Genomic DNA, 11,321 nt, shown 5'->3' on the forward strand with positions numbered 1-11,321 from the left:
GGGGAAGGGGCTGCTAGGCTGGGCTGTGTCCGAGTGCAGACCTGGCCGGAGAGAAGGATTTGCTCTGTGTTTAATGTATGTTCTTCATCCTCTCCGTTCTTCCAAGCAGGCTAATTCATTCAGTCAAGTGTCTGAAAGGCACCTGGGGTAAGTGGCTTTGTCTGCAACTGTGGGTGTCTGGCACAGTTAAAGTGGGTGTTTTGGAGCAGCCTGCCCATGCAGCATCATTTGGCCTTAATAATACAGTTATGACAAGCCCTTATTAAAGCAAGGGGCAATTTTTTTCTATTTTATCAATGTAGTACTACAAAACACAAAACTTACTGCCTGACTCATTATTGGTCATATTGTATTTGTATACTGAAAAGTAGTGGTTTTAACCTGTTCTGGGCTTAGAGGGGTATTTAATACTGACTTGATTCTAATCACTTGACAAGTCTTGATTGGATTGTAAAATTTTTAGTTGATCTATTTTCCTTCTCTGCCATGTCTTGATCAACCATAATCTCAAAATCATTATCTAAGTGGCTAGTTGGTTGTATTTGGGGCATGCATGTTGTGAGAATAGTGGGAGAGACTTAAGATAATTTCAGTTCAGGCTGGCGAACGTGGAATTTCTCACTTGCTTAGTCAACTAGGATTTATTAAAGCTGGTATGTGAAACAGACTGGTATCTTAAGATGGTGTGGATGGACTACAAATGATACAGGCTGTGGAAAATTTGAGGCTGACTTTGTGCTAGTTCTGTTTGGATTTCATGTAATATTTGATAACCAAATGATAAAGAAACAGCAAAACATCCCCTGGTGGCACTGCAGAACCACTGTAACATTAGTACATTTTGCTTCATCATGGATCAACAGCAAAACTGTTAGAACAGTTGTGGCACCATGTACAGGTCAGCACTGAACACAAGTGCTTAGCATTTAGGAGAGCCTGATTCAGTTGGAGTCTGATGGGAGACCAGTGCCAAGTCTAAGGTGCTGCTGTAGACCAGGCATATCCGTAGAATCCTGAGGTTACTGTTCTGTAAGCAAAACTGTTGTTTTTAAATGTAATGTGAAGACATACATGTAACTGTTACCAAGTAGGTCCCTTATAATTAGAAGGCAGTGAATACATTTAAGAACATGTATTTGGAGTTGCAATTTATTTCTGCCATGCTGTATGCATGGGAAGCCTGAGCTGGGGAAACAGACTCTCTGGGAAGCAAAGGGCTAACAAATTTATTATGCACCTGGAATTTCAAGCCAGTATACTACTGTTGACTGTCTAGACAGCTGGCTGTGGTCCACAAGGCTACAACCAGTGCTGTTCCTGGTAGCTGAACAGCAGAAAACTGGCCAGTTCAGTCTTCATAGCTGCCATTGGGAGACCTGGGAGAGGTCAGTAGAAAAGAATTCGTGTCAATGTGTCACTCATTCATACACATTCACGTGGAGTGGTACAGACATGCTTTACTTTCACCACTTGGGTATCTTGTAACAGAGAAAGGAGCTCCACTCCTGATTCTTAAGGAGAACAGGCAGGCTTGGAGGGAAGACTATGACCTGCTTCCTTCTCTTGGGACACAGGGCTTGTGCAGCTTCATGTATTTCCAGACACTCTTAGCTGGTCCAGGTGATCAGAATCCTGTGGCAAAAGCTATGGGGAGCTTACAGAACAGGATGATTGCAGAATGTGATTCCTCCAACATTGCATGATGCTTTAGATTGAATATTTGGGCTTACTGTGTGTTTTATAGGAGCGGTGTCTCATCTGTAATACTGGTATGCCTGCTTGGCTAAAAAAATATCAGTTTAGTGACTCAAGCACCTTGCACAACACATCAGTGTCTAGTTTTTCAGTAGAACAATTAATTCTGCGGTATAGGGCTGCTGGTAGATAATACTTATGAGTGCAGGAAGCTTTATATAAGCTAATTTGAAAGAGTTTTCTCTAAGAAGATGCTTTCATGATGAAAATTGATTGTAAAAGTTTAAGAGAGAAAACAGAATTCCCTTTATCTGTGTGCTTTTTACAAGGCACAGTTCAACTTTTTTTCCACTATGGGTTGTTCTCTCAGGTATGACATGGTGCAAGGTTTCCTCATAAGGGGTTTAAGAGGTACTCACACTAGTGTTGTGATTTGGTATGTAAATGGAAATAAGGAAGAGTATGTTAGAATAATAATTTTTCAGAGGAATCAAAAATAAGGTGAGGTTTTTTAAATGTGGCAAAAAAATGCTTTTCATCATTCCTAAACTTAATAGTTTATCTTAACACTGAACTAGCTTTAGACTATTGTGCAGGGCTCTATTCTAGTCATGGAGGCAAGCAAAGCTTGCATTTACTCCTTCAATTGAGGAGCTTTTTAAGCAATTTATAATCCTAAAATTTACTGAGGCAGATCAGCTGCTTCTAGGAGAGATGCATCTGGTTTCTACCTCTTGTATTTTTATCTGATAAGCTGTAAAGTTGCTCCATAGACTGCTGTAGTTTGAAGTGAGTTTGAAGCTTTACACGTGAAAGGGGGGAGAAGAAACAAAACCTGCTACTGACTTGTGTTTGCCTGAAGAATATCTGTCTGTGGCCTTCTGCTTGCTTTTGTATTGTTTGAACCACCTTCGCTGTAAATCCAGTTGTATGTCCTCGCAAAGTTGTTTCTTGACTCTTACTGTTAGATATTTTCTCTTCAGGCTTATAAAGACTGTCTTCCTCTGTTCCACAACTGGCTCTGCCAGCTGGGAAACCAGCAGGAAAACAAGTCTCCATGTATTGTAGAAGGTGGCAATACTGTGGAGTGCTCCGTGTGAACTGTCTTAAGTTTTGTTTGAAGCTGTGCTGTCTCTGTTTTCACTTCCTGCCTGCTGAGTGGGTATAAGAACTAAACTTGCCAAAACTTAAACTTTGCCAAACTTGAGTATGGTATAGCTTTTTTGTTATAGCCCAGCGTGGTGTCTATAAACAAGCACCTCTTCATGGTTTTTCTCAAGACCTGTGAAGCTATGAGCTCCATGTAATAAGCAACTTTGTCAGAGGCTTTAAACATCTTAACAGAGTTCTGGGAAAAAAAAAAAAATCTGCTAGCTGTCCCCCTAAGCACAGTTGTTCTCTTGTCTTTCAGCAATTCCAGTCCAGAGCTCCAGGCTGCCATTGTTGTCTGATGCCATGCCAGCACCAGCTCATCTATTTCCATTGATTCGTAACTGTGAGATCAGCAGAATATGCAGCACTGTGTGTTACTGCCACCATAAACATCTGTGTTGTTTATCATCCCATTTTGCTCACAGTCACTTCAGATATGCACCTCAGAAGAAATCTGCAGCACTTTGTAGGCCAAAGGAGGACTTCAGTCACTTCATTCACATGAGGGATTATGCTTCCACACCACAGAGGTTTTACCTCACTCCTCCACAGGTCAACAGCATTCTGAAGGCAAATGAATACAGTTTCAAAGTTCCAGAATTTGATGGTAAAAATGTAAGTTCTGTCCTTGGCTTCGATAGTAACCAGCTGCCTGCTAATGCTCCGATAGAAGACCGGAGGAGTGCTGCCACTTGCTTACAGACAAGAGGAATGCTTCTGGGTGTGTTTGATGGCCATGCAGGTTGTGCTTGTGCTCAGGCTGTCAGTGAAAGACTATTTTACTACATTGCTGTCTCTCTGTTACCTCATGAGACTTTACTTGAAATAGAAAATGCTGTGGAAAGTGGCAGGGCTCTGTTGCCCATTTTACAGTGGCACAAGCATCCCAATGATTACTTTAGCAAAGAAGCTTCCAAGCTTTACTTCAATAGTCTAAGAACTTACTGGCAGGAACTCATTGATCTCAACAGTGGAGAGACTACTGATGTGAAAGAAGCTTTAATTAATGCTTTTAAGAGGCTTGATAATGATATTTCTTTGGAAGCTCAAGTAGGAGATCCAAATTCTTTTCTCAACTACCTAGTACTGCGAGTAGCATTTTCTGGGGCGACTGCCTGTGTGGCCCATGTGGATGGTGTTGACCTGCACATTGCAAACACAGGTGATAGTAGAGCAATGCTTGGGGTTCAGGAGGAAGATGGATCTTGGTCTGCAGTTAACCTGTCTTATGATCACAATGCGCAAAATGAACAGGAAGTGGAACGTGTGAAAATGGAGCATCCAAAGTCTGAAGAGAAAAGTCTTGTGAAACAGGATCGTCTCTTAGGTCTCCTGATGCCTTTCAGAGCTTTTGGTGATGTGAAGTTTAAGTGGAGTATTGAACTACAGAAGAGAGTAGTAGAATCAGGCCCAGATCAGCTGAATGATAACGAATATACAAAGTTTATTCCTCCAAACTATCACACTCCCCCATACCTCACAGCTGAGCCAGAAGTCATCTATCATAGATTGCGACCACAGGACAAGTTCCTGGTTTTGGCCACAGATGGGTTGTGGGAGACAATGCACAGGCAAGATGTGGCTAGGATTGTAGGGGAGTACCTCACTGGTGTTCACCATCAACAGCCAATAGCTGTTGGTGGCTATAAGGTAACTCTGGGACAGATGCATGGTCTCCTAACAGAAAGGAGAGCAAGAATCTCTTCAGTCTATGAAGATCAGAATGCCGCAACTCACCTGATACGTCATGCAGTGGGTAACAATGAGTTTGGCACTGTGGATCACGAGCGATTGTCCAAGATGCTTAGTCTTCCAGAGGAGCTGGCTCGGATGTATAGAGATGACATGACAATTATTGTAGTGCAGTTCAACTCCCACGTTATAGGGGCATGTCAAAATGAGGGACTGTGAATGTACTGTAAAGAACTACTTACCAAAGTTGTAACATGGCCAGTATGAGCAGCAAATGAAAAACCACACAACAGTAAAACCCCAGAAACCCCTCGGCAAACAAATTGGTTTCAGCATTTCTATTGTTCCTGCCTTCCCGCAGAGCTCTAAATACATGGGAGGTACTATTGACCTAATACAAACTTAGAGGAAGTCGCAGCTTGGGAAAAGATGTTTTTGTAATAATTTTGCACTATTGATTCCATGAATGCTGCTAGAACAATGTCTTGAATTTGACAGACTTGGATGAGATGGAAGGAGGATAAATAATTAACTGTCAAAGATCTGGCTGTTCAAGGAACAAAACCTGTTTATAAATATCTGTAAATATCTACACAGTATCTTAAAGATGAGTACAAAGGAGTATTGTTGAATTCTTACAGGGTTAATCCTCATCAAGCAGATATGGTTAGTTGTGAATGTTGTCTACTGTTTATTCTAAGCAGAAGGTCACTTCAAGTAAGTCTTCAGTGTAACAGAGTTGTCTCACTTTCATATAGACAATGTCAGTTCACCTCAGGATAGTTGTCTAAGTGTTGACTTTCAATACAGGTCTAAGCCATAATCAATACCTGAAATTGTTACAGCTTAATCATATCAAATGCATGGTAACTTCTAAACCTCTGCATTAATAGTTTCTTGGCTGTGGGTTTCTGCACAACTTGTAGGGCAATAATACTTCACACAAACCTGTTTGTGGCTTTGTAATTGGCACTCATTTTCACTTTGGCTATAGCAAATGATTGCATATTGGATGTCTTGCACTTCAACTAATTTTGTAAGTACAGTTAAAAACTACAAATTAAGTATGGCTTGTAAATAGTGTGCTAGTTGAAAAACTATTTAGCATGCATGTGTATGTTTAATGTCTTTTTCTGGCAACTTCTTTATTAGCAGCTCTGTCTTTCTGGACAGGTGTTTTGTGCATGTTCTTACAGTCCAGAATGTTCCTGCAGAGCAATCTCTGAAATGGGTCTTTGGTTTGTAATGGTTGAATTTGAACTTAAAAGATTGTCTGTAACTTGTGTGCCTAAAGTTGTTGGGCTTGTAACTGTAAAAAGTAGGGACTGACAACTAATTTGTCATCATTGCATCTATTTTAGGTATGTTGCATTGTATACAGATTTATTTTAACATGCCCTTAGGTTAAAAACTGAAATGCTGGCTGAAGTATCAGCCTGTGATGACTGATAGAATGAATGTAACTTGATTCGTGTGCTCTGGAGAGCAGTGACAGGTCAGCTTTTTCACTTACTGAGGTGTTTCAGTTAAAATACCTCCCTAGCCTTCTTCATAGCAAATTAAATCAACACTTAAAAAAAAAAATTAGCTTATTTTGGTTAATTGAGTAATGTGGCATTTTTTACTAAACATGAATATTGCCAATTAATGCTACTGTTACATAGGGTGCACTTAGTTTGAACAGGGAATCTGTGCTCTAGTGAACATGGGCTCCTCAAACTCAAACGTTGCATACTTTGTGGCCTGCAGTTTTAATGCCTCTTTACCCAACTTTAAATACCAAGATCAATGCTGCTGTGAGGTTAATGATACCTAAGTTCACATTGAAGATGTGCACAACCCTTCTTTATTTGAAGGGAAAAGGGGAACTCTGAAATGCTTAGACAAGTACTGGCTGTTGACATTGCTTCTGTATGTTGTGTTTTGGTGACTATGTCATTAGCTAGGTCAATAAACTTTTAAGTTCTAGCATTCAAATGCTGTATGTACCTAAGCTGTTGCAGTATTTAACTTTCTTACTTTTTTAGTGTTAAAGCTTTATTACATGTATTGCTGTATTTAATGTTTGGATTATTAATACCAATGTGGTACAAGTCATAGCCAGAAGAAATGAACAGTGGTCCCATGGATGCAACTTTTATTGAGGAGAAGCTGTTTTTTGTAGTAAGATGCATATATATATGGGGGCAGACAAAATATTTGTGTATTGCTTGGAGACTTGCTCAGTATGTATGCAATGAATAGAAGCAGCATAACTCCCTGCTGAACAGGTTACTGAACAAACATCTTTTAACAGATTCCAATAAAATGATCAATTATGCAGAAATCCACATGTATTGGATTGATAACAGAATAATGCAATAGCTACTCTGCTAAGGCTGAAGCTTCTGAGTTACCTGGATTTCAAGAATGTGTTCTCTTGTGTAGTTCCTATTACAAATAGACCAGATGGCCAAACAAGGCCAAGTATGAATGAAAAGAATGAAAATTGAACTTCATAGCTCTTCAATGCCACTGTCAGGCTTGAACTGCTGCATCAGGTGTGCGAGTGCTGCCACCGCCTGGCAACGAATGCGACTGTCAGCCAAGTGTCAATGGCCCTCCCTCTGTGTATCTCAGTTCAGCGTCTCCTGATTACCTTCAGAGGCAGTGCTGCAGTTAGAGCAGCCTCATTTGAGATCATGGAGCTGGGGACTGCTTACAAAACATTATATTGCTCTGTACAGGGTACAGTCTAAAATACTTGTGCAGATGAAAATGGCATGAGAATGAATTGTTGGTAAACAGTAGCAACTGCTCTTGCCCCAGAGGCAGAGGTTGTTTTGGGTTTGCATTGTCCAGCAAACTTGTTAATGGCAGAAAGTACTGCTACTTTATGTATATAATAGTGGATGCTATTAAGACTTTCCCAAAGAAGAATTTCACAGCTGCAAATGTGTGGCTCAGCCTGGAAAGATGGCTGAATCTTGACATTTACACAAGCCTTCAACTTCATCTTTAAGTCTGAAATCTTTAGAACTCTACTAGATGAACATGTGGGCAGAACAGTTTAATAGTAACAGTAGGCAAGAGATGAGTGGGAGATCTCTTAGTCTGTGATTTCAACTTAAGACTGTTGATTCTGTTCCCTTGTGTTGAAAATGTGCACTTTCTTTGCCTTTCACAGGATTTTGCAGCTATTGGTGTGAAAACTTCCATATTCTCCATTTGCCTTCTAAGTGCAGGACTCTGAGTACAGAACTTACTAAAATATTTTCCCCTTTCTCATTTCCTTGTTGCAAGGCAGAGTTTTGCATGTAGCAGACTCTAAAAATGTGACACACAGAGCAAGGAGCATAGTCTCGTTGTAAAATGTAAGCATACTCTTAAGCTCAGGTCCCTATACTAAGAAGAATTCTGGAGTGAGAGGATGCCTGGTCAGTACCTGTGATAAGTGCCCTGCAGAATCTCTCTGCTGCTCTGCTCTTCCTCAGTGGGGAGGCATATTTGTAATGAGATTACCTGGCATAGATGGATAATTCAGGTCTCTGGTTCTAACCATCTGTGGTGTGCTAAGCTCCCTGGTGTAGACAGTCCCATCTGGTGTCACAAGTGCCAGTAAATAGGTGCCATCTGATCTGTTCCAGTGCCCTTTGGGAGCACAGGTTGTTGAACACTGTCGTCATCAGTGCTCCTACACAGCAGTCAGGAACAGTGCTAGCACAAGGCATTTGCGGATGCCAAGATAGTTGGCATCTTCCAGCTGATAGATTTGATCCTATGTGAGAAATTTGTGCAGCACCTGATTTTTGTTTGGTATTGTGTAAATAGAAATTAAATCTCTGGAGTTGGAAGATCTGGCTAAAATGCCTTGTCCTTTTTTGAAAAGTTTAGAATGAAGCAGCTCCTACAGGTAGGAAGAGAAGCAGCTTCCTTCCAGCTGGGCAATGACACACTGCAGACTGATGTCATGTTGCTATATGTACAATGAAGAAGCTGGATTTAACCTGTTGTAGCAGGAGGCTTTTAAGTGTAGCAGTTAAGGAGAGTCTTTGTTGCTGTGGGTTTGGTCCTGTTTAAAATAAACATGCTTAAAATGAAATGGGCTTTAAAATTGTTGCAGTCATGGTTTCTTGTGCTAGGTTAACTGTTGTCCTTTTTCCCTATTTTTATTTGAAAGCCCTCCTTTACCAAGTGCCTTTACTGTCAGGGTCTTGCCCCTTCTTGTTTTGTGCTTTCCTCAACAGTGAATGCAGGATGTCTTTCTAAGTGCTGAAGTATTTGCAGGAAAAAATGCTTTCTAATGTGTTCTGGATTAATTTTTTTCAACAGCTACAGCTTATTTAATTGCTGTGCAAACAACTAGATACTGGCCCTTTGTCAGGAGTATATTATCAAATACAACATAGGAAAAGTCATTGCTAGAGTAATTTTTAGTTGTATGTCGACCTAATTTACCAAATCTTGATTAGGGAGTTATTTCTTTTAGTTTACTCTTTTAAAATATGACGTTAATAAGTCTGTAGTTTAAAACACAATATAAATGTTCTACCATAAAATACCTGTGCAGTAGAGAAAACACAGGTTCACTTCACTTTTCTCCTATCCCAACCAGTTAGGTACTAAACATTACTGTTGACTGATTTTTAAGTCCTATCTGATAAAGTCCAAAACTTTGAACAAGTTCCTGACTTGCCCTCGCATTGGAAGTAAGTGGGAGGAGAAAGGGAAAATAGACCAAGTCTTGTAAGTAATGTGTTTAAACCAGTTTGAGTTCTGGTTCTTCTGTTCGGCATCCCATCCGTAATGTGAAGCACAACCTATGTCAATTGTATGTGCTGTGTTGCTTCAATGAAAGAGACTTCATAAGTGTGTGGTTTTCCATGTATTCTTTCGTCTCATTCTGTGCTGGGTTGGGAGGTGGATGTAAAAGTCAAAGTGTGCATCCATGGGGTTCCTTGTCTAAGTAATCGGTCGTACAGATTGCAGGGGTTGTGTTAAGCATCAGTCTATTTGCTGTCATCATGATGGATCTTTCTTGGAACAGAAGAATTATCCTTGATTTATAGACTTTCTACTAGAGATCTCCTAGCTCGGAAATCCTATTTAATACAACTTGCCAATGCCAAAATATTTGTATACATCATAAACAAAATACTTGGTTTTAATAGCCTGTATCTGTGCTTGAGGGTAGCACTTGGTACATTGCCTCACATCTTAATTGCTGAATTAATCCAATTAGGCCTCTGTCACATGTTGCTGATGGACAGGAAAAGCACTGAACAAGAAACAGGGAAATGATGTTAACAGTCAAGCACCCCATGTGCTGACAGACAACTGTGCATTAAACCCAGTTTCATGCACATCTCTGCACACTAGTGAGTCAGCTTTGGTCATTGTCAGAATTGTTACAAAGCCTGTAACCATTAGTTCTGTGGGTCTTCCCTGTTGCCCCTTGCTAGTGCTTGCCCACGGTGGTAGCTCAACAGCTGGGTTGATATAAGAATACTGGTTTTTAAGATTTTATGGGTTATATGCAAATTGATTAAAATGGCTAATGGGATTCCATCAGGCTTCCCACTTTTAGGCAGCTGGGAAAGGGTGAATGGTGCTTCCCTAATGGCAGCCTCTCCTAGAGGGGGAAAACAAGTCTTTATTCATCTCTTAAAAACTATCTGCTGTACAGAAGACCTGGCTGGAGCACAGCAAGGCTTGACAGGGGTTTGTGACTCCTGCTGAGAAGGAAGGTGTATTAACCTGTACAGCGTGCTGTATTAGTCCAACTCTACCACTCTCCTACTCTGGAAGTAGTTCAAGTGTCCCTGCAAACCACAGCATTCCCCTACATATACAAAGTCACAGTCACTGTTGTGTGCAGACACCTTACCAGCCTTTTCTTAGACACATAAACTTGGCTACTTCTGTCTGTGCCTTCATACTGAGTGGTGAAGCTCCCGTTAGCTTGTGGAGCAGTATTCAGCACATGTTGTGAAGTCTCGGTGACTGTTCAGCCCACTTCACACCTACATTAAACTCTATGCAGTGTAACAGAAGCTTAGTTACCTTGTTCACATATAGGCAGGTCCACTTAGGTGTTTTCTGAAGGGAAATGTTGACTGTCCTTTCCAATATCTTCAAGGATACAGAGGTCCTGCAGTATCTGCCATGTCTGCATAATGCCTGTATCCAGGGGTTTTAATTCTTATACCTAATGTCCCTGCAAACAGTGCTATTCTAGGGGCCTTTTCTTACCCTTTGGTCCTTTAGGTGTATGGAAGTGAACCGTGGAGCCCAGTGTTGTCTTTTGTATTGACCCAAACAACTGTTGCGAGCTGTGACACGTTTCTGTTACTACAAGGACTTCCTTTATTTCACCTGTGTCAGAGCCCTGCCAGTACAACAGTTGTAGGAGAACAACATAAAGTTTACTTGTCATAACCTGCAAGGCCTGCATTTGCAACAGTGTTCAGCATTCCTTCTGCTCATTTGAGTAGGAGCCTGTAAGCCAAGGCTTAGCACACAACTGAGCAAAGGAGTCTACGTTCTGTTCTTGTTACTTCAAAGCTCAGTTGAGAACAGAATGCCGTTTTCTTGAAGCAGTCCAGCTTGTAAAAAAAAATAATAATTAATGGAAAATCCCTAACTTGTAGCTGATGGTACGAAAGGTAGAAGAGTCTTCTAGCAGGCATCTTTGCAGGGTATAAATGAGGCAACGGAGGGCAGACTTCTGCCAAATTGAGCTGATTGAATCTGATCTAGCGATGGATGCTGAGATGCCATTCATAGAATCATAGAATCCTTTA

At 40.8% G+C, this 11,321-nt stretch overlaps 1 protein-coding gene across 1 annotated transcript; it reads left to right on the forward strand.

The window, feature by feature from the left end:
• The first annotated feature begins 3,114 nt into the window (after positions 1 to 3,114).
• On the forward strand, positions 3,115 to 4,907 carry PDP1 (pyruvate dehyrogenase phosphatase catalytic subunit 1). Its single transcript, XM_008938149.1, has one exon. It carries the CDS (start codon positions 3,151 to 3,153, stop codon positions 4,756 to 4,758), a length of 1,608 nt encoding a protein of 535 aa, XP_008936397.1. The 5' UTR covers positions 3,115 to 3,150; the 3' UTR covers positions 4,759 to 4,907.
• The last annotated feature ends 6,414 nt before the right edge of the window (positions 4,908 to 11,321 follow it).

This window comes from Merops nubicus, unplaced genomic scaffold (assembly GCF_000691845.1).
Source record: "Merops nubicus isolate BGI_N331 unplaced genomic scaffold, ASM69184v1 scaffold52183, whole genome shotgun sequence".
In the NCBI taxonomy this organism is placed as follows: Eukaryota; Metazoa; Chordata; class Aves; order Coraciiformes; family Meropidae; genus Merops; species Merops nubicus.